Source organism: Pan paniscus, chromosome 16, assembly GCF_029289425.2.
Source record: "Pan paniscus chromosome 16, NHGRI_mPanPan1-v2.0_pri, whole genome shotgun sequence".
Taxonomy (NCBI): Eukaryota; Metazoa; Chordata; class Mammalia; order Primates; family Hominidae; genus Pan; species Pan paniscus.
Window position 1 is genome coordinate 90,982,227 of NC_073265.2, and position 23,895 is coordinate 91,006,121.

General features: G+C 48.5%; 1 protein-coding gene across 8 annotated transcripts in view; it reads right to left on the bottom strand.

Moving 5' to 3' along the window:
• Positions 1-23,895, bottom strand: part of PCSK6 (proprotein convertase subtilisin/kexin type 6) — a 201,793-nt gene that overhangs the window by 91,682 nt on the left and 86,216 nt on the right. For 7 of the 8 annotated variants that reach the window (XR_008621210.3, XM_034939524.4, XM_034939521.4 and 4 more), the window contains exons 7-11: positions 16,709-16,881; positions 11,512-11,724; positions 7,758-7,858; positions 2,618-2,721; positions 387-504 (exon numbers count right to left, since the gene is read on the bottom strand). Coding sequence is in view for 7 of the 8 variants with exons in the window: in XM_034939524.4 (XP_034795415.3) it covers positions 387-504; positions 2,618-2,721; positions 7,758-7,858; positions 11,512-11,724; positions 16,709-16,881 (709 nt within the window). In the remaining variant the exon portion in view is untranslated. The remainder of the gene's footprint in view (positions 1-386; positions 505-2,617; positions 2,722-7,757; positions 7,859-11,511; positions 11,725-16,708; positions 16,882-23,895) is intronic. The other variant, XM_034939522.3, reaches the window with a different exon arrangement.

The window sequence follows — 23,895 nt, forward strand, 5'->3', positions numbered from 1 at the left end:
AATTTCCAATACTAGGCTGAGCGGTTCAGGCTGAGGAACTGATCCCCTACCATGGAGCAGATTCCTGACTTGGGCTGACATGCTAAACATGGGTAAGAATTTCCAATACCAGGCTGAGCGGTTCAGGCTGAGGAACTGATCCCCTATCATGGAGCAATCTGCTACAAAAGCGGAAGAGGCCTCAAAACAGTGGTGGCTTGAGAAGTGATTCCTTTCCCAGCTGTACAATCCACAAGAGAAAACGCAGACATGTGCAAGCATGCATCGTGCACACGCACGTGTGCACAGAATGCGTGTGTGAACACCTCCCCCAGCCACACCTTACAACAGAGTCAGCTCCAAACCCACGTGCCTGAGAAGTCACTGATGCCACAGCAGAGCCTTACCTGGGTCTCTTGTCCGAGGCGGCCACACACATGTGCTGCGATGGCACTGCTGTCCACTTCTTTGCCTCCACAACGAGAGCTTCTGCGTCCACCAAACCAAATCCATAGAAATGGCTAACTGAAAAGACAGGCCCTTCAGAGCCAGGATCTCCTGCCTCTCCCAGGAAGGGAGCAAGGCTGGCTCTTGCATCTGCTGGGCCCCATGGAGGACAGATGGACCGTAAGACTCGAGGTCTCCTGGGGGCCCTGGGCTGCAGGACGGGTCCCCCTGAGGGCTGCTCAAAGGTCCCAGCTGCCTCTCTCTCTCTGAACCCAACTCCTTCTGCTAAATTTAGGAGTGTGGGTCAGGAAACACGTCCCACTTTGGTACAGAGTAGAAGTGCTGAGAAGGTCTAGAAGTTTCTTTTTTTGAGACAAAGACAGGTTCCTTTACATTAAAAGGGCTTGTCAGCATCTATGCTCCCTGAATCTAAGACCAGACAAGAGAAAGAAAATCTGAGACCTCTTGGTTCACACAATTACCACGTGCCCGAAATGCAATAACACAAGGCTGGACTCATCTTTTTTGCCATTTTCTTTCCCTGCTGAGTTCCCAGAGCATTCCGGGAAAACAGCACAGCACAGAGACAGGCTTGCGAACTGGCCCGGTCCAGTATTTAATTTGGCCAGGGCAGGAGACTTTCAAAGTTTAATTTAAGAGGCAAGGTCAAGAACTACATACAATCTATTCTTCTATTTAATTAGGCCAGAATTAAAATGTGGGTCAGCTCTTGTTACAGCACACCACTACCACCGACATTCCTGCAAAACAAAGATGAACTAGCCCAATCGATGGCCTCCTTATTAAAAGGAATGTCCCTTGGCACTTAGGGTAACTATGCTTGACCTATATTTTACAGACAGTAGTATCAGACTTAGTGTCAAATTAGTTAGACCTGAGCTTCAGAAAAGGTTAAAAAAAAATTCCTCCCTAACATAAATACTACGGCCAAATGAAATATTTTTCAGTGTACCTGATAGGAAGTCAGGCAAACAGGTCGGGCACAGTGGCTCACACCTGTAATCCCAGCACTTTGGGAGGCCAAGGCAGGTGGATCACAAGGTCAGGAGTTCGAGACCAGCCTGGGCAACATGGTGAAACCCCGTCTCCACTAAAAATACAAAAATTAGCTGGGCGTGGTAGCAGGCACCTGTAATCCCAGCTACTCGGGAGGGATTATTTGAAGGAAAATCGTTTGAACGCAGGAGGCAAAGGTTGCAGTGAGCCGAGATCGTGCCATTGCACTCCAGCTTGGGCAACAAGACGAGACTCTGTCTCAAAAAAAAAAAAAAAAAAAAAAAAGAAGTCAGGCAAACAAAGCCAGTAGCACTGTCCTAAAATTACCTGCTTCAAAGGCTGCAGACAGCCAGCTTAACGAAGCCCTGACCATGGGTTGATTTCATGGTACCTAGGTCTGTACCAGGCTGGGCTGAGGGTAGAGGCCCCACTGTCCTATGATTTACTTTTATAACACAGGGACTGGCCAAAAGAAGTTTTACAGTTAGAAAGTAACTTACAAAACTATCTCAATGTCCTCATTGTACAGATGAGGAAACTGAAGGCAAGTTTCAAAATCACAGAGCTACTCAGGGCTAAGGATGCAAGCTGCCCTCAGGTGGCACACAAACAACATTTATTTTAATAATTATGGATTTGTTTTAATGCACATTAGAAAAAATACATAACTACATATCAAACCTATGATTAACTAGATGTAGTACAGTTTCCTTTTAAAATACATTTTTTTATGTCAAAAAAAAGTAGTGGGGGCAGTAATTTTTTTTTTAAGAGATGGAGTCCTGCTGTGTTGTCCAGGCTAGACTCAAATTCCTGGGCTCAAGCAATCCTCCTGCCTCAACTTCCCTAGTAGCTGCGACTATAGGCACACGTCATTGCTCCTGGCTTAAAGAGAACTATGAGTAAATATTGGTATAGGTGGTGTCTCAGTGTGGCCAAAGTTATAGAGTATAGGAGACCCCAGACTCTTGTGACCTGAGGGTTCTTCCGTAACGTCACTGTGAGCTTCCGGGATACTTTTCTTAAATAGCTGCACATGCGTTTTAAATTCTTGTGATACACAATTAATAATAACAACAAATGCTATTTGGAGAGTCCTTTTAAGGAATTCATGACACCCCTTCCTACACATTCCAGGGCCACCCAATGGTCCACCAGAACGCCACTGCCGCACCTTTATGACCCGCGCCGTTCACTTTCCAGTCGCTCGCTTTCAGGTGGGCCGGCCGGGATGTCTTCACTAGCAGGTGCTGGACGTCCCTCCAGGTTAACTGGCTGCTGCAATGACACAACACACTCTAGAGTCCACACAGCTCAACAACGGCAGCCACACAGGCCACTCAGAGGCAGGGGGTCGGCAGCCAACCCACGTCTGAACTCGAGCAAGCCCCTCAGGCTAAGGACTGCATTCCTTGGCAAGGGTTTATTTCACCACCTCTTTGTAAACAAGTTTCCGGCAACTAAATCCTGAGGGAAAAAAAGGTTCAATGGGTGACCCAAAATTCATAAGCATTAAAGCCTAGCCTTGCTGCCAAGCTCTGCCTGAGTTTGCCCAGAGCCATATGGGAAATTCTGAAAATACAAGACACTTAACATAATAGTAAATGTTTATTAAATACTTGGGGTTATTCTTCATCCTAAGCAAATACAACAGTGCGTAAGAATAAGTTCAAACCACCATTGGCCGAGATTCCATCCTGTGTGGACCCACTGACTGTAGATTATAATTCAAGATTTTATATATGATTCTAAATTTGCAAAATATTCTTTTTGGGGAAGTAGAAACATTTCATCAAAAGAATACAACATGCCACTAATGTAACTAAATACACAGATGATTTTTTTAAATTTCTAAGACACATTTGCTCACCTCTGCTTTCTGTGTGTAAGACAGGGTCTCGCCCTGTTGCCCAGGCTGGAGTGCGGTGGTGTGATCTTGGCTCACTGCAACCCCGACCTCCTGGGCTGAAGCAGTCTTCCTACCTCAGCCTCCCAAGTGGCTAAGACTGCAGGTGTGCACCACCACACCCGGCTAATTTTTACATTTTTTGTGGAGACGAGGTCTTGCTATATTGCCCGGGCTGGTCTTGAATTCCTGGGTTCAAGCAATCCTCCTGCATTGGCTTCCCAAAGTGTCAGGATTACAGGTGTGAGCCACCACACCTGGCCCACCTTTTTTTTTTTTTTTTAACACCTCTGAAATCCAGATCCATCTTATGATCTGCTACCTCTTATAAGCCCCTCTGCCCACAGCAACCAGGAACAGGTTACATTGCCTGGAGGTGCTGAACTTGGTCCTGTCTATTCACCGTGTCATTTCCAGGTCTAAATAACTCTCAGCCTAAAAGAACTCTTCAATAGTTACAAAAATTCTAAGAGATATGGATGTATTGTATAATGGCAGCACTTCTGGTTTCTGTGGTACATAAAAAGGTGCATCTTACAACTTTATGGCATCTTGGATTCGATGAAATATAGTATTTTTCATACTATCTGTACACAGAGAATAGTATAAAATAAGAGCATTGTTCCTTTCTTCTAATCAGTATTAAATGCTATGCAACCTGGATATTTGAACATAGAAGCTTTCCGCAAGGCTGCTTTAAAGCATGGTAAAGATAACAGCTACATGTGAATCAGTAATGAAAGGAATATATTTTTGCCCTATCAAACAGCTGAGTGAAAAGAAAGATGTATGGGCTCGTGGTTCCGGCCGCCATTTGACAGATAAATATTTATAGATCTTTTATTCCTTTTTTAGTCGGTTAAATTGATGCTGACCTAGGACTTTCTATTCAATCAGAAAATTAACCAAGAATAAACGAACATCTCTGGAGTCCAAGACTCTCACTCCCTAATATCACAAACACATACTCTTTCCTTCCAGACCATCTTCCCAGGGCTCGTTGGGATGCAGGTGACCAGAAGCACACGCCCCAGGCTTGTCTCGGTGCACGTTTACCAGGAACGCACGCCGCGCTCTCGGTGCACGTTTACCAGGAACGCACGCCACGCCACAGGTGCTGCCTCAGGGAATGTGACCCTAGGAACATGGAGTAAGTAAAATCGGGGGAGCTGCTGCAGCTGAGGGGGCCTGGGGACGCAGAAGAGAGAGAGCTGAAGTACCCAGCGGCCCCGCCCTCCCCAGTGGCGCCTGCTGGGATGTCACAGGCGTCTCTCCAGTGGCCCACTCTGTGTGTGGGTGTGCGAAGACGTACGGAACACAAACTTTCCCATTTCAACCATTTGTAAAGGTACAGCTCAGTAGCATTAAGGACATTCACATTGCTCTGGTACCGCCACACCCACCTCCAGAACTTTTCACCACCCCCAGACTGAAACTCTGTCCTACGGGACACTCAGCCCCCATCACTCCTTCTGCAGCCCCTGGCAGCCACCATGCTACTTTCCGTCTCTATGAGTTTGATGGCCCCAGGTCTCCGTGTAAGTGGAACCACACAGGATCTGTCTTATTTCCCTTAGCACAACGTCCTTGAGGGACCTCATCATAATCTGTACCCGAATCTCCTTCCTTTCAAGGCTGAATGTTCCACGTGTGTACAGAGCACACTTCGCTGATCTCTTTGTCCATCACGGACACTCGGGTCGCTCCCGCCGTTCAGCTGTTGTGAACCATGCTGCCGTGAACATGGCTGGGCCGGTATCTACCCGAGTCCCTGCTTTCAATCCTGGATATCACCCACAAGTGGGATTGCTGATCGTCTGGGGAGTCTGTTTAATTTTTTCAAGGACGCGCTATACTGTTTCGTATGGCGGCTGCTCCGCACACTCCCACCCTCGGCCCCCTCTTTGCCTGTTTTCCTACGAGAAGCTCACCCATGGCGTTAAGTCTTGGGTATACTCCTTCCCTGGGCTCACACTCTCCAGGCTCCAGCCCTGGCCTCCCCTGACTTCTCCAATGTGTTCTTGCTGCTCCTGGCTGGTCACTGGCTTCCTCACCGTCTCTCCCCGTCCGTGTCCAGTGGCTCAGTCTCCAGGCCTTTCCCTGCCAGGCACACCTGTTCTCCTCCTGCATCCACTGGCCTTCCTGCGGCCCACACGCCAACCTCACTGTTAGGGGAGATTCTGAGGCCTCGAGTAGCCCATGGCCGTGCACCCTGGTAGAGAGGTCACAGGTGCAGGCTTTGGAGTTTAGACAAGTGCTGACATGGCCATACCCCATGCTGCCCGTGCAACCTGGCAAGTTACTGCTGTGTGTCAGCAGGGCGTACTCGAAGACGGCTATAGCCAGCCCTCCTGGAAATCTTGAATTTAGGTGCCGGGATGACCTTTGGAGTGGAGGACAGAATGGGCCCAGGCAGTGAGAAAGTTAGGAACCATTTTCTTATGAAAAAATCTATTTTATTTTTGACTCTAGCAATAAAATCACAAATATAACCGCATGGAAAATATGTCTAAGAGAGGATGTTGAAAATGTTTTTTGATGAAGAACGGATGTTTGAAAAGTACCAAGACTGTCCCAAAACCATGGGACTCCCTTTAGAGAATTCCAACACATATGGGTCTTCCTTCATTCTGGCCCCACGCTGTCTGGGGGCCCTCCCCAGACTCTCAGGGAGCATCTCCACCCAGAACCATCTGGCTTTGCCCCAGTTCCTTCCACAGCAGTAGTGAACAGAGAGAGAAGGCGGCCTGGGGCCAACCTGCACAGGCGAGAGCTATCCCAGGCTGCAGGTCTGCTCAACACAGGTTTTCAAATTCCCAGACATCAACCGTTCCTTCCTTGACCAATCCTATAAGTGTCGAGTGCTCTAGACTGACATTGTTCCAAATGACGTTTGCCTGATCCGTCCCCTGTATGTGTCTGAGGAGGAGCTAAAATGATGAGGAAGATGACCGTCTGAGCTTTCACGTGCCCACTGACCAAGTTTACGGGGACAACGCGCCCCGGAGCAGGGTTTGTTTTCCATTTAGCTCTTTGCATGTTTCCAATAAGGAATGGAGGAAAATACAGCGCAAGGAAGGGTAAAGTATGCGAATGTGAGTTTCCACACAAGCAACTCATTATGAAGAATTTTTAAAAAGAGCCTCAGGACACAGAAGCTAACATTTTGGCCTGGAAATTAAAAATATCAAACTGTTCCTTTGTTACATTGGTAGCATTTGAGTGTTACGCTCAGTTTGTCTTGTGCAAATCCACATGCAAACATACGTAATTACAAGCATTGAGGCATCCCAACCATTCTTTTTGAGTTATTTGAAAACTCATCTACAGCAGATGACTACTGCAGAGGGCTGGTTTGTTCTCTGCCAGTTTTGGTGACTAAAGTACAATTCGGATTTGACTCTATGACTCCATGTGCGGTTAACTTGCTTTTCTTTCTGAACCAACAACACATACACAACTCAAGAGTTTTTCTTGACTGTTAATTTATAAATGAAAGTTCCTAAAAGGAAGCCAGCGCAACCTAAAGTGTGGATTTGGTGTGAGGTGCAGAATCAGAGGCAGGCCTTGGACTCTGGCCCAGCCAGCCCCCGTGTCCTACAAAGGGCAGGAGACTTGGGCTTTAAGAAAGGAAGAAACCACTTCACGCCCATCGGGATGGCCTAAAAAAAGGAAGGAAATTTTGATACGTTCTACAAACGGGTGAACCTTAAAGACATTATGTGAAGTGAAATAAGCCAGGCACAAAAGGACAAATCCTGTGTGATTCCACTTACATGAGGCACCTAAAGTAATGAAATTCATAGAGACAGAAAGTAGAATGGTGGTTGCCAGAGGCTAGGGCGGGGGGTCAATGGGGAGTGTTATAGGCTGAACTATGTCCCCTCCAAAATGTATTCATCGAAGTCTTAGGCCCCAGTACCTCAGAATATGATATTTGGAGATAAGGCCTTTAAAAAGGTAATTAACATAAAATGAGATTATTAGGGTGGGCCCTAATCCAATATGACCAGTGTCCTTATAAAAAGAGGACACAGCAGAAGGGGAGAAGTCAGCTTTCTGCAAGCCAAGAAGACACCAACCCTGCTGACACCTTGATCCAGGAATTCCAGGCTCCAGAACTTTGAGAAACTAAATTTCTGTTGTTTGAGCTGCCCAGTCCGTGGGACTCTGTTACGGCAGCCTGAGCTGACTAACCTGGGCAGCTGCTGTTTAATGGGCAGAGGGTTCCAGCCTGGGAAGAAGACGAAGCTCTGGGAGAGGGATGGTGGTGCAGGTGCACGACTCACTGAATGTGCTTAATGCCGCTGAGCTGTCCACTTCAATAGGGTGAAAATGGCCAGTGTCATGTGTATTTTGCCACAATGTAAACATTTTTTTTTTTAGAAAAAGGTAAGTGGGAACTTACTTTGCTTCTAGAGCCAAGGCGATGATGCCCGCCACCATGGGGGCAGAGACTGAGGTCCCAGTGTGGCCATCGGTACAGCGCTGACGCAGATCCGTGGTGACCTGGGGGAGAGAGAAGCACAGTGAGGCGGTGACGGCAGACAGGCTAACTCACTCTCTGGAGAAGGCTGGGCTGCTTCAGCTGCCACTAACCGGCAAGCGTGGCCCTGGGTCCTGGGTCTCGGGAACAAATAAGGTGTTAGGCAAATGCATCTCGGCAACCACAGGTTTCCACAACAACTGCTGCTCCCTGCTAAATCACTCTGTAGGAGACAGGCAGGGGCAAGAAGGCCAGCCGGGAGTACAGACCGTACGCTTTGATAATAATAGATCAGCTGGTTCCCTCCCTACTGCGGAAGCGCATGTGGAAAAAACGGTAAAACAACAAGAAACCAAGACGCACCCCACAAGCCCTCCTCCCCGGGTCTGCTGGACTTTGTGGCCTGTCACCAACAGCCGAGAGTACCCACGGCAAAACCATCAGAGTCCACACCAGCTACCCGTAAGTCACCCCCTGACTTCAGAGCAGCTAGAGGTACCCACGTGGCTCAGAGAGAGTTTCTGCCTTTAGCCAGTAGGTCATAAGCTGGGTTCTCCACCAGGACATCCTCCTGAAGAAGCAGATCAACCTGGCATGTTCTTGACCTCCCAAGGCCTGCTGCACAGGGCAACAAGGCAGGTACCGCTAGCTGGGGGCTCTGCCTGCCCTCCTCGGAGGCACTGGCCCAGGCTGGGTGTGGGATGGATTCTGGACCTCACTACCACTCAGGCTGATGTGTATCTCCCTTTGGACTCAAACGGAAAGCGGGTGCTGGGGGTTCAGCCTGTGTGGGTTCAGGTGTGCTAGGTGGGCTTGTGGCCCCCATCATCTTTGTCCCCTGGCGTTATTCCGATGAGCTTTGCAGATGGAGTTAAGGTTGGTAGCCAGCCGACCTTAAAGCAGGGAGATTATCCTGGATTATCTGAGTAGACCTGGTGCCACCACACAGCCCTCCACCTTGGAAGAGGAAGGCAGCAAGGCTGTTGGAGAGAGGAAGCATTAGAAGGACTGGACCCACCGCTGCTGGCATTGAAGAGGGAGCTGAGGAGTAAGCCAATGAATGTGGGTGGCCTCCAGAGGCTGAGAACGGGCCCCAGCTGACAGCCCACAAGGAAGTGGGAAACTCAGTCCCAGAACCACAGGGACCTGAGTTTTGCCAACAGCCCGAGTGGGCAAGGAAACAGATTCTCCCGGGAGCCTCCGGAAGGAACCACGGCCCTGCCAGCACCTTGGTCTTGGCCTTGTGAGACTCAAAGCAGAGACTCGGCTGAGGCTCCTGGACTTCTGGCCTACAGGACCATGAGATATCAATTTGTGCTGTTTTAAGCTGCTAAGTTTGTGATAATTTGTTATGGCAGGAATAGGAAAGTCACACCCACCTACCCACCACAGGGCTCCAGTAGCCGATTTGCCTAACCTTTGAGAATCAATTTCACAGTGAGAGCAATCCAGATCCTCTTCCGAACTCAGCACCTTCCTTGCACACGTTTTAGCTGGGCCAACTGTCTAGGGAAGGTGGGGGTCTGGCCTGTGTCACACACAGGAAGATGTGACGGGAAGGCCAACAGAGACCAGTTCCCTCCTTGTTCGTTTCAGTGGGGCTGGGGTATCTCAACATGGGGAGGGCAGCTGAGGGCATGGGAAAAGGGACAAAAATGCTCCCTCTCTGACTCCAGCATCTTCATATGCAAATGGACACCATGATATAGATTTCAGGGGTTCTCAGCAGATCACAGCCAGGCACCTGAACGTACTTGGGCTTGGTAAATGGTGGCCAGGAGGAGAAACTAGGGGTGGCTGGGCAGGAGGCCACGCTCCCAAGAGCATGTGAGGCTCACAGCTGGTTCTCCAGCTTCAGAGAAGGGGGTCCTGGGGAGCGAGCAGAGGGGCCTACCCTGGGAGGGATGGCTGAATCAAGGTGGACAGCCCCTCCTGAGTCCTAGTGCCACGCCTGGGACACAGCTCGTGTTCAGTGAACGAACATACCCTCTTGTTCTGGTGAGAGATGCTTTCTTTAGGTTTTACTCCTCTATAAAGAGTCATGTCTCACCACGGGACATCCCTCGCTCCAGGTGGACACCTGCTCACATTCCTCAGACTCAGAGGGACAGAGAATGCAGGTGGACAGGGTTGTGATTGCCATCACAGGCCTGCCTGAATGCTGGGACTGTGATATGTCAACTGTCCTGAGCAGCACTCGTCTCCCTGGAGGATATCTAAGAGGACTCAGAACAAAAGCTGGGCTCTAGTAGAGCTGAAAATAACACCCCTCCTACTGTCAGAGCAGACTTCCCGGGCAGTGACCAAGACAAAGTATATTTTCTCTTTTACCGTTCTCCAAACTATACCCTTCTTACCCACATATTATTGCTCAGGGAAGAGAATTTTAAAAAAAGAAAGAAAAAGCATTTTATAGCAAAGGCACGCACACATGCATGGCATACGGATCACATGCTGACGTGATTCGTAATGCAAATAAAGCTGCAAGTCCTGCTTCCAGGGTTGAGAGACACCATCCTGCCTGCACGCAGTCCATGTTATAAACTGTCCCATAACTTAGCAAATTCGAACTTGCATCCATTCGGCCAGCAAGACTATGTTGGGTTTTGGCCAACTGTCTGTCTAATAAGACCCTAGCAGATCCATGCTCAAATGAGCTGGATTTCTACATAAACAGGACACCATTCAGCATCTCAGCTGCCCGTCCCAGGGGTGTGTACTCCGGCAGAAAAGGAAAATAACAAATTAATACCTTAGTTAACCAGCCTGAGCCGCTACCAGGCTGGCGACAGAACGATGGCAGCTGACCTTTCACTGGTGCGGAGCAAAGCTGAGAACAGGAAGCCTGTATGCTCCCGCAGAAAAGTGTAAAAATAAATTTGCAAATAACTTCTAAAGATGTGGCTGAGCAGCCGCAGAAATGAAAAGATGCTAGTGAGCTTTAAAATTTAACCATGTCTGGCCAGCTCCACAGTCTCATTTTTAAAATGTCTACAAGTCAACGTAATGACTTTGCACTTCAATTCTGCATTAATTTGAACTGGAAACCCTCCCTTCCTCTTTTTTTTTTTTTTTTAAGTAGGAAAGTATGTAGGGAAGGAAAAGCACAAATTCTACCTGAGTACTAAAACAGTTACCTTTTAAAAGACAAATCATGCTTATGTTCACTTAAGTAAGCGGAACAGACAGAAACCACTGCTCGACTTAAAGTGTCCAGAAAAAGTGCTTCTGTAGCAACAGAATGCCTAGAAGAACTCCTGGATTTCTAGAATGTCTCAGTATAAAACCAAGTCTTTCTCTTACTCTGTTGTACACGCTGGAACTGGATGGGTTCATTGGATTCCAAGACATGTGACCACAGAATTTCAGAGTTAAAACAAGACATCATGAGAAGGAACCTCGTTCTTAAATAATATTTTTAGATCTCTAAAGCCAGAGAGGGGTTTAACTGCTATTTCTGTGCAAAGATTAGAAAGCCAGTGTCCGAGGAAGGCTGCCAAGGGACTGGGGTTTACCTCGAGGCTCAAATTGTTCGCCGATGGGTGAGGCTGGGACCCTGGGATCCGGAACAATCTGGCCTCAATCTAACCCATCTTTCTGAGAAAGGGAGAAGAAGCTCATTCCCAGAGGGCTGAGGCACTCACTGTAAGCACTCCAACTTGCCAAGAGAACTTACGATTTTTCGCTCATAAAAGGCCCCACTGCTGTAGGTGGTGGCCAGGGTGGAGGCACACTCTTCCAGGTACCAGGGCTTGTAGCCATTCTCGGTGGCGCTGCTGACGGAGATGGTGTAGATGCTGTTGGTGTAGCCATCGCACGAGCAGTAGTCCCCCTCTCTCCCGCCATTCCCAGATGCCCAGACGAAAATGGAGCCCAGGCCCTGCCGGCCCTGGAGGGACAAGAGGAACAAGGCTTAGCCCCGCAGCAGAACCTCGTAGGGTGGGTCTCCCCCTGAACCTAGAGTCCCATCTCCCAAATGTTCCTTCAAAGGGATAAGAAGGTTGCATTCAGACCATCTGGATGCTGCTGAGAGCATGGTTTTGGGGGCTCTGTTTGGATTTTAATGGTGTGCCTTTGCCTGTGGCAGCAGCCTTAAAATTGCAGAATCACAGGATCATACGAGGGAAAGGGGCCAGAAAGACTCCTCTGTTCTTCACAGGAAAATCAAGGGTCCCAACACAAGCTGCTCTATTCCAGAGCCATGCCTGTCATTTCCATCGCAATGGCCTAGGATCAAAGAGAGCTAGCAGTGCTGCAAATGACACTGAGATTACAGATGATGGCAGAATTTACAACTTTAATTTTTCTGGGTTGAAAGAGCTGGTCTGGTGGGGAAAAGAATGATTTTTCTGGAAAACACACTTGAAGAGGTACCCTTCTTGCAGAGCGAGCTAAATTTGCAAAGAGGGATAGGACCATGAACTCTGGGTGAAGACAGAATAGGTGGAAAGGGTTACGTCCAGGAAGCTGGTAGCAGCTTGCGGGTGTCCTGTCAGAACTCCCTGTGGTCTCTGCAATGGGTAAGTATCAGGGTGGTCTGATTTACATCACTAGCCAAGGCCAGGGCCTCATTTGTGTGTAGGTTTTCTTTCCGTTTTTTTTTTTTTTTTTTTTTTTTTTTTTTGAGACAGGGGTCTTGCTACGTTACCCAGGCTGGTCTGGAACTCCCGGGCTCAGGTGATCCTCCTGCCTTAGCCTTCAGAGTAGCTGTGCCTACAGAAGTGTGCCGCCATGCCCAGCTGTGCACCGGTGTTCATTGTTAAGAACGTACACATGAAAGCAAGTCTTTGAAAGACAGCAGCCAGTCAGGGCGGATTCCTGAAGCTCCGCTCTATCCCATACCCACAGGATGGATGATTTCTGACCACACTGAGAATCATTCCAGCCACAAATACCAGCTAAAGATTAGCGAGTGGAAGACTGAACTGACGGATATAGTCCAGATGGCTGGATGGGCTGGTGGTGCACAGCTGGCCCGAGAGAAGGGCCAATGTCCACCTCCACGGGAAACTGGAGCCACTGGCTGGCCACCACGTCCTTACTAAGGACCGTCCTTCCCAAACAAACAGAGGAAATTTATACTTATGCTCAACAATCGGCCAATTTAAAGATAACTTGCACACCAATTCTGCAATCCCCGTAGAGCCAAACTGAAGCCTGCTGCTGACCAAACATGTCACACTCACTTTTGAGAGCACAATGAGTGGACCCGCCTGCTCTGTACGCTCACACCACGGGGGTTTGTAAACCAAGGAGACTCCAGCTCCAACTTGAGGCTCCCAAGAAAGCCCACAGGAACGTTCTTGGAGCTCACGCAGCCCCGCTGCTTAAGGCTGCCGCGTCCACTCTGCTTTCTGCATCTGCAAGGTGAACCTGTCGGGGTGGACAAGAGCTCAACAGAAAGGTCCCTCCCAGAAAAGCTAACCTTCTGAGAGAAAGGCACAAAGAGCTCAGGAAGGTGGTGTGTGTGTGCATGTGATTACCTGCAGGAAGAGATTCAGCTGAAGCCGGTTTAAAGCAACTACAATGCAAATCAAAAGGTATTTAACCCATCAGAGCCTGTCCTTATTCCAGGTGAGAATTAGTCCTAGACACTGCCACTCGTAACTCCCCACCCCACTTGAGATGACTCATAAAATGTTGTCCTTTTGCAAGGTGGAGCATGCAACCTTACTGCTCCAGGAGCAGAGAATGGCCAAAAACAGCGCTCCCCAAACTTGAATGTGCACACCCTGGAGTCACCTGGGAACCTGTTACCATGCAGACTTGCCCCAAAGTCCAGGGTGGGCCTGAGAGTGGGCATCCCTAATGAGCTCCCAGGGGATGCCAGTGCTGCTGGCTCTGAACCCCACTTTGGATACCAAGAGCCTGAAATGCTCAAGGTTTGCATTCACAGCATGCACCATGCATTTACTATGAGACCAACCCATCCTCATAGGCATCAAGGTACCAACAACCTTTCCCCTCCTTAAAACGGTTTCTGGGAAGGAGACATGGAAATGAGGCAAGGAAACAGCCAGGTCTGAGGAGTGTAGAGATGTTTTAACTGTCACTGACGACTTTATTTTCATTTCCCAGATCTTCCAGTGGCTTCATGGAAGCCATGGGACAGAAGCTGTAGGGGACATTTCAACCCTAGCCACGAACTTGCACTTCTTTTCAGTAAACTCACAACTTCAACCCAATCAAATCGTATTTCGGTGTCTTCCCTGGGGAGGGAGAGTTCATTTCATGAGCTCAGAAGCGACTCAGGGCCAGCAAACAGTGGCCACCTGGACGCGGCCAGTGTCTTTAGCCACAGCAATGTCTAATCGTCCCTTCTGAATAACCAGGTGTGAGAGGAGCCAGGCTTCCTAAGGACCAACGTTAAACAGATCTTTGTGCCAAGTTACAGCTTCCACAGTCTCTCACCGCCGGACCACATCATCTACCAAAGATAAAGTCAGATTTCACAGAAGAAGACTGTAGGTGACAAACAGGGCCACAAGGAGGAAAAACAGATGGGGGAATGTGGTTTGGTTTGAGATCATCAAATTTCTAGGAGGATTTTCAGTGACAGATCAAGACAGTTGCGATTTAAGGTTCTCTGTATGACATATTTTACTTCCAAATGACGAAAAAAAAATCAAATGACCTCAGTATTTCACAAAACTGTGACAAGAATGAGGGGAAACCACGTGGTCCCTTCTGCAACTTCCCCACTCCCCTGACAGCTGGATGAAACCAACACTGCTCAGAATTCAGAATGCAAAGATCCCTCTCTACAGCTCCAACCTCCCCAAGCCTCCCATAGGCTCAGTGAACCAGAGAGCCCGAACGATCACTGCCAAACAACCAGGACCCCTCCTGGACGGAGGGTGCCTCATCCTAGGAGCTCAATCTTTGGAAATCATCCCGTAGAAATGACAGACGCTCAGCAGGAACACCATCCAAAGCAATATGTTCTATGTAGGAAACCCGCCCTCCAGCTTACCCACCCTCTCCGAAGCTTAAATACAGCTTGATTTTTAGGATGTCTCGCTTGTCATCAAGACTGAGATCCAAGCGATCTAGTGGGTTGGAGCTGGGAGCTAAGTAATGGAAGGGTGATTTATGTATTCGGTAGTTCTTGGTGGGCAGCAGCTGACTTGGTCATACCTGAGTCTGCCAGCACTCACTCAGCCCAGCCTTGGGCCGGGCTTGGGTGCTCAGCAGCCTGATCGAAGCTGCCTTGGTGTTTTCTTGGGGGAATGGAGATAAAGGAAGCTGTCCAGTGTCCCAAGGATGCCCGCAAGATCCCATGCTGTGTGCGTGCGTGTGTGTGTCTACACTGCCCCTCTTCCTTAATTTTCCTTCTCACATTTAGTGTCTGGGTGAGTACTAAACTCGGAGGGACAGGCGGGTAGACACCCTGCATTTGGTTATTGGTTTCTCAGGCATTCAAGACCTGAGTGGTCGGGGGGTGGGGGCAGTAGAGGAGGAAGCTTCCGCCTCACACTTGCAGAGTGACACCAAGTCCTTCGGAGGAGGTGCAGGCAGGTGCAGCTGGCAGGAGGCAGAGGATGCAGTGTAGGCCTGACGCCCGGGAAAGGTAAGAAGCGGAGGAAACTCCAGGGTTTCAGCAGGGCAGCAGGGCTGGGGGTCTCCCAAGAGAAAAACGCTCATTCTGATAAGAGGAAATTAACAGATGGTGACCAAACTCAACGCACCCAGGAAAGCCATCAAATGATATTACTTAGAGAAAGGAAATCATGAACACGGTTTGAAAGCAGATTCCTCCTCTGTGGGGCAGGACTCGGGGGTGGGCAGACAGAGACAGAGAAAGGCTGTTTGCAGTATAATCTCTTCCTACTATCCGATTGACTTACTAGCTCTTTATTAGCCACACTGCAATCACTATGCATGGGTTATAACACGATGAGAACTTTAAAAATATTTTAAACGATATAAATTTAATGGGCTTGACTCCTGCCACCCCCTCCCCATTCTCCCATCCCCCACAGGAGGAGTCAGAGAAGCCTGGACTTCCTGATGGAACTGCCCCGGTCCCCACTCCCTACAGCAGTCACTCACCACACATTGTACGTTGGGCTGGGGCCTGTTCGGCCACCCAGGGCCTCCTGGACGCTGACCACAGCTCTGTCTGCCTGCTCCAAGAAGCTGTCCTCACCCAGAAATCTGCCTTGCCACCCTGTTTGTAAGAACTGGCTCATCTGCAGCCACCTCCTCCCCCTTCCTCAGCCTTCCTGACACACAAGGATCCAGAACCAAAGACCACAGAGTGGCTGGCGGGTGGCCTCGCAGGAGCCTGCCAGCCTCCCCTTGGCCCATCGGCAGAGAAGCATCTTTGTCCTGCTTATCCCCTTGTGAGGTTCTCCTGGAGAAGTTCAAAGTGGGCTGGGCTGTGCGCTGGTGGGGGACACCCCGACCACTGCTTCCTGCTGCAGCGGGGCCTGGGTGAGCACATACCCCGTGATGAATGCAGAAAGTTCCACGGCTGGGTGTTTCTAAGGGCAGGTGGGCCGAGGCCCCTGCAGAGTCCAAGTAACAGGCCAGGTGAGCTGCCTTGGACCCCTGTCACCCACCTGTGTACCCCCTTCAGCCAGGGATAAGCAAACTCCAAGGCAGAGAGGGGCGTGCTAGCAGCGGCCACCTGGCTGTCACTGGAACAGCTGTTCTGGAATGAGGCAAAAACACTTCTGCTCTCGCTGGTCAAGAGCCACTTCTCAGACTCCCCGAGTGACTCCTCCACACTGGCCCTGGCACCTGTCACAGCAGAGTCTTCCCTGTCTTGTTTCAGGGCTGTGGCCAGTGTCACTCTGATACTTAATTGTTAAAATGTTTACTGTCACCCTTGTCCCAGAGCGCTCCCCTGTAGCCCTGGTTACTCACACCTTTTTAATGCCATACTCGAAAGCCTGCTTAGCCAGTCGGCCGGGCCCGTCCACCGTCTTGCCATCGTCGTCCGGCCCCCAGCTGGCACTGTAAATGTCGATGTAGTTGGGTCTGATGCCCAGCGACTTTGCCTCGACCACATCTGTGACATCGCCGTCCAGCATGCGGATGCCTGAAAGCACAGAGGAGGCTCGGTGTCGGCGCCCAGGCTCCGGGCACACAGCGACGGGAACCCGGGCCCAGGAGGCTCGGACGAGGACACCGCATCACAGAGTCCCTCCCCAGCAGGGGCTGTTCCCAGTCATTCTGCAAAACTGGCTCCTCTTCTCCACGCTGGCTGATGTGAAAGAACTCAGGCCGGGGCAACAAAAGAAAGCAAGCTACGTCCCAAAGAGAGGGTTCAGCTTCCTCAGTGCTATGATGTCCTGCTGGTATCTAAAAATGCATATTTCTGTTTTTTATTTTAAAAAACAAGACCTATTATTATTATTATTATTATTTATTATCATTATTTTGAGACAGAGTCTCACTCTGTCACCCAGGCTGGAGGGCAGTGGTGCAATCTCGGCTCACTGCAAGCTCCGCCTCCTGGGTTCAAGTGATTCTCCTGCCTCAGCCTCCCGAGTAGCTGGGACTACAGGCACATACCACCATGCCTGGCTAACTTTTATTTTTAATAGAGACAGGGTTTGGCCATGTTGGCCAGGCTGTTCTCGAACTCCTGACCTCAAGTGATCCACCTGCCCCAGCCTCCCAAAGTGCTGGGCTTACAGGCGTGAGCCACCACTCCTGGCCAAAAGGCAAATTTCTATAATGGAACTCCAGAGGCCTTCCACCTCTCCCAGCTGTTGAGAGTTCACATCTGTTTCTCTCTCCTTTATAATTCCACTCCGACGTATAACTTATGATGAACCAAATGATGAGCTTTCAACCTGGAAGACAGAAGCCTGCACCCCAGGTTGCAATGGAGGGGACTGGGGTCTTGGACTTCGCTGGCCAGCTCATCTCCATTTGGGTTTGGGATCTATGTTCCCTGGAGGGGTCTTTAGAGGTGGAGAGTCCAGCTTCCTCAAGAGCACCCCAAAAAGAGAGGGGTGAGGGGCTCCCATAAGCCTCTCCCAATGCCTGCCATCCCAGCCAGGGGCCTCCCTTCTTGCCCCATACTTGGCATTTGCCTTTATTACTGGGTGCCCTCTGCAGCCAGAAAGTTGCCCCAACAACAGTGCCTCCCCCAGAGAAGGCATCTGAGAAAAACCTGGCATGAAATGGGGAAGCAGGGGGTAATGACGGCCATGGACACACTCTTCCTGGATTCTAGTAGATACAGAAAGTCGACTTCTCTGGGGCTCAGAGAATCTTGCCACCCGACCCTGGGTCAACTGTCTTCATGGCCACTTGACACCCACAGCTCCCCACTCAGAGGCCCCCGGGAGCCCCTCACCCATGGGGCCCAGCTCTGTGTGTGCGATGACCATGCCTTCATCAAGACGAATTCTAAATCTTAGAGCTATTTAAGACGTAATGGAAAAGAGGACTCTTCTTCTGATTGTAAGAATAGTGTATGCTCTTGCCCAAACTTTGGGAAATAGAGAAATAACCAATAATATTTTGGCTATTTTCTTTTCTTTTTTTGCTTTACAGATGGGGTCTCACTCTGTCACCCAGGCTGGAATGCAGTGACACAGATCATAGCTCACTGCAGCCTCAAACACCTGGGCTCAAGCAATCATCCCACCTCAGCCTCCCAAGTAGCTAGGATCACAGGTGCACACCACTGCACCTGGCTGGTTATTTTCTTCTAGTCTTTTTCTTTGCCTCTAGCATATACTTTCTTTCTAAATCCTTTTTTTCCCCCACTGAGCTTTATACAGGGCATCTCCCTGTGCCATTAAAGACTCTTCCAAGGCTTAGTGGCTGCAGCTCCCTGCCATCATGCACATACCCCTGGCCCAGGCAGCTTCCTTCTGGGGTTCACCTTCTGAAGTAGGGGTTCCCCATCTTACCCATACTAGTCTGCGCCTGTTTGTTCTACATTCCAGAATCTACATCAACACGTAGTGCATACTCAAAAGCAGCAACTTTAAATATGACTGACTTTAAAAAACAAAATAGTGAAGTTTTCCCTGAGGTTAAAAGAGGTGGTGCAGGACTCATGCAGAAGAGCAACAGGAAGGAGACCCTGGAGGTGACACCCTCCCTAGGCGCTCAGGGACAAACATTTTACGTGAGTAGAATCCTGCTGTCCCATCCATTTGTACGATAATCATGGGTGTGCTCTTTTGATGGAAACTGCTGGGCAGAGATCCCTAACACATACATTTCAAATGTTCTTGTCCTATCATCTTTCACCCAGTAGCACATGGATTATAAACATATAACCAAATGTACTTCTTCACTTGCCAGGGTAAGAAGCTTCCAACCTAAAAGGAATTTGAAGATGATTTCGCTGCAGTAAATTCTTCCATTCCATCCATTCATTCTACCCAGTTTTGAAGGTTCAGGTTTCCCTAAGGTTTTCCCCTTAATATATGCCCTGAAATTTCCCAGGCATGAACCAAGACAGAGAATACAAAAGTCACCACAGACAGTTCTTGGGAGGCCAGGTAGGATAGTTGGTGGTGGGAGAGGGAGGACCACTCTAGGGCTCAGCATGTTGACCTTAACACTTAGGTGGGACACCAAGCTTAACTGGAAACTTCTGCTTCAAAAGCCTGGAACTGTATTCAAAATCAATGTCAGAGAAATTTACACCAAGGCAATAGCAAGGTTGAGGCATAGGAGACATCAGAAGTTCAACAACAGTGCTAGAGACATTCGGCAGTGTCAGCCACGTGGGCATGGGCAGTGATGGAGGATGGGGCTGAAGTCACGGGAAGAGCCATCTCTTCATAGCTGGAAAGCCTACTATGAGCAGTAGGAATAAATGTAACTTCGGTGTTATCTATCTTCTCTTCTGGCTCCACCTATTTCCCTTCCTCTCTTTCCTACCTCAGCGAGCTGGCTGCAGGACGGCCCAGGGTAGCCACCAGTGTCCAGGCACTGAGATGGCACAAGGCAACTGGACTTAGAAGCCTCGACGCCTGCTCCCAAGGGGAGGTCCACAGAGTGGAGCTGTCACTCACAGTGAGCCTTGGAGCCTGCAGGAGGGACATGGGGCATGCCACAGGTGAAGACCTTGCCTTCACCATCAACTGTGACCAGGTAGTGACTCTGGAGTTCTCCCGTCTTGCTGAGCCTCAGTCTTCTGCACACTGCAATGATGACAGTTATCATATGTAGAGGGATGTCAAACAAATGATATCGGATGATCCGTGTAAAGGGTCTGGCACACAGTAAGCATTCAACGTGTGTGTTTGCTGCTAGTTTGACCCCACCAAGCCTCAGTTTCCCCATCTGTAAAAATGGAGGTAGTCTCAATATCGTGAAAATGGCCATACTGCCCAAGGTAATTTGTAGATTCAATGCCATCCCCATCAAGCTACCAATGACTTTCTTCACAGAATCGGAAAAAACTACTTTAAAGTTCATATGGAACCAAAAAAGAGCCCGCATCGCCAAGTCAATCCTAAGCCAAAAGAACAAAGCTGGAGGCATCACGCTACCTGACTTCAAACTATACTACAAGGCTACAGTAACCAAAACAGCATGGTACTGGTACCAAAACAGAGATATAGATCAATGGAACAGAACAGAGCCCTCAGAAATAACACCACGTATCTACAACTATCTGATCTTTGACAAACCTGAGAAAAACAAGCAATGGGGAAAGGATTCCCTATTTAATAAATGGTGCTGGGAAAACTGGCTAGCCATATGTAGAAAGCTGAAACTGGATCCCTTCCTTACACCTTGAACAAAAGTTAATTCAAGATGGATTAAAGACTTAAATGTTAGACCTAAAACCATAAAAACCCTAGAAGAAAACCTAGGCATTACCATTCAGGACATAGGCATGGGCAAGGACTTCACGTCTAAAACACCAAAAGCAATGGCACCAAAAGCCAAAATTGACAAATGGGATCTAATTAAACTAAAGAGCTTCTGCACAGCAAAAGAAACTACCATCAGAGTGAACAGGCAGCCTACAAAACAGGAGAAAATTTTCACAACCTACTCATCTGACAAAGGGCTAGTATCCAGAATCTACAATGAACTCAAACAAATTTACAAGAAAAAAACAAACAACCCCATCAAAAAGTGGGCAAAGGATATGAACAGACACTTCTCAAAAGAAGACATTTATGCAGCCAAAAGACACATGAAAAAATGCTCACCATCACTGGCCATCAGAGAAATGCAAATCAAAACCACAATGAGATACCATCTCACACCAGTTAGAATGGCAATCATTAAAAAGTCAGGAAACAACAGGTGCTGGAGAGGATGTGGAGAAATAGGAACACTTTTACACTGTTGGTGGGACTGTAAACTAGTTCAACCATTGTGGGAGTCAGTGTGGCGATTCCTCAGGGATCTAGAACTAGAAATACCATTTGACCCAGCCATCCCATTACTGGGTATATACCCAAAGGACTATAAATCATGGTGCTATAAAGACACATGCACACGTATGTTTATTGTGGCACTATTCACAATAGCAAAGACTTGGAACCAACCCAAATGTCCAACAATGATAGACTGGATTAAGAAAATGTGGCACATATACGCCATGGAATACTATGCAGCCATAAAAAATGATGAGTTCATGTCCTTTGTAGGGACATGGATGAAATTGGAAAACGTCATTCTCAGTAAACGATCACAAGGACAAAAAACCAAACACCGCATGTTCTCACTCATAGATGGGAATTGAACAATGAGATCACATGGACACAGGAAGGGGAATATCACACTCTGGGGACTGTTGTGGGGTGGGGGGAGGGGGGAGGGATAGCGTTAGGAGATATACCTAATGCTAAATGACAAGTTAATGGGTGCAGCACACCAACATGGCACATGTATACATATGTAACTAACCAGCACATTGTGCACATGTACCCTAAAAAAGTATAATAATAATTAAAAAAAAAAGAGAAAAAAAAATGGAGGTAGTAACATTAACTGATTGGTTTTTCTTTTTGTTTTCTAAAAACACATGACTTGATAAGCACAAAAGATTGTATGTCACATACACATTAGTTATAAAGCCTAATAAAAAAACGGATACCCGTGAACCCTGCAGCCCAATGCAAGAAGAAGAACGTGACCCACTGGGGGCCTCTACTTCTGTGTCCTCCCTGTCACCCCCAGCTTCTCAGAGGAAAATGATCAGAATTTTTGGATTATTCATGCCATTGCCTTTATTTATTTATTTATTTATTTATTTATTTTGAGACGGCGTCTCGCTCTGTTGCCCAGGTTGGAGGACAGTGGCACCATTTCGGCTCACTGCAACCTCCACCTCCCGGGTTCAAGTGATTCTCCTGCCTCAGGCAACCAAGTAGCTGGGATTACAGGCGCCCGCCACCACACACGGCTAATTTTTGTGTTTTTTAGTAGAAACGGGGTTTCACCACGTTGGCCAGGCTGGTCTTGAACTCCTGACTTCAGGTGATCCGCCCACCTCGCAGACCATTGCTTTTTAAATACTACTAGTTTAATACAATTGTATATATGCTTAAGTGATACATTGTTTAACTTTGCTTGTACTGAGAATTAATCCTTTGTTGGTAATGCAGGTTATAAAAGTCTTCTCCCAGTGTATGCCTGGTCTTCTCACTGTGTTTATGGTAGCTCTTGACAAACAGAGGTTCTTAATTTTAATAGAGCAAGAGCTCACCTCCCTGTGAAGATCAAAGGAGTCGTAACAGGGGCCAACCTTCTCTGGGTTTGCTGGCATCTATTGTAAGTTCCTTTCCCCCTTTTATAGGCAGGGCAGAGCCACCTCTAGGCCCAGCTCACATGGGCTGTGGCATCAGCTCACTGTATTTCGTCCTTTCTGGGTGGAGAGGAGGGGTCGGGTGGACATGAAGTGGGGTCTTTCCCAAATCTGTGGCCCATGTGCCTGCCATCCCATCTCCATGGCTGTGTCAGGGACGCTGGGCCCAAGTGTCCAGCTCTCTCAGCCAGGAACCTCCAAGAGAAGGGCCAGGGCCAGGCCCAGTGCAAGAGGCTGGCAAGGGCGTGGCCCCTGGCAAGATACAGAGCAGCTCACGGTAGGGGAAGAGAGTGGGGTCAGAGAGTCCTGGGGTGTAATCTCGCTTCCACATGACCTTGGGCCATGATCTCAACCTCTCTAAATCATGTTTCTTACAATATTTATCTACCGGGGCAGTTAAGAAGATTAACGAAAAGCTAAGTTGAGGCCCTGGCCCCGGAACTGCTGGATAAATGGCAGCAGGGTTCTTTTTGCCCTTACTTTCAGCCATGGATCTCCAGGGCAGGAGACCTCACTGGCCACCCAGGGGGTCAAGACCAATTCTGATGCTCTAATGGTGAAGCTGATCCTATTCCAGGATTCTGTCTACAAGTTATAGGTGTTGAAATGCCTATTTTTGAACAAGAAGAACGGGATGCCAGAAGACATCCAAAAATACATAAAAACATATGACCAGAATGATTTCCCAACACCTCTCACCATGCTTTTCATCTTGGAAAAAGACTGACTGATGTGTGGGAAAGCAAGCATCACGCGCTTAGATCTTAATGAAGCATCTATTTTCCCCAACACTGACAAGTTGCCAACAAAGAAAAGGTAAATATTTTCAGTAGAAGCCTGCTGTTCCAACATGAGCTTTAAATGTGAATGGCTCTCTGGAAATGCCAAGGAGAAGAAAAACAGTAATGATTTCTCTAATGAGAAAAGAAAGGCCCATTTACTATAAAATGTCAGGTATAAATTTGATTTGGGCAAATTGTTTTGATGGCATTGATGGCAATGAACTCCCCATGGTCAGCTTGCTAACGGACTGCTTTTGGGCATGCTGGGTTCAGAGCACAGCGTGGCACAATGAACCCGCCTGCCCAGTCCACTCTAAGGACGAGTCTGTGGGTGTGAGGCGGGAGGAGTGTTGAGTGCAAGGAAGATGGTTGCTTTGGAGAACCTGGTGCCTTTGTGTTTGAGGGAAGAACTCGGGGTGCTATGGGAACCAATCCCCCCACTGACAATTGCAGCTGCCCACAGAAGCTCCATCCAGGAAAGAATCACACCAGTTTGCCTTGCTTTAAATAATACGTGCATTCCTAC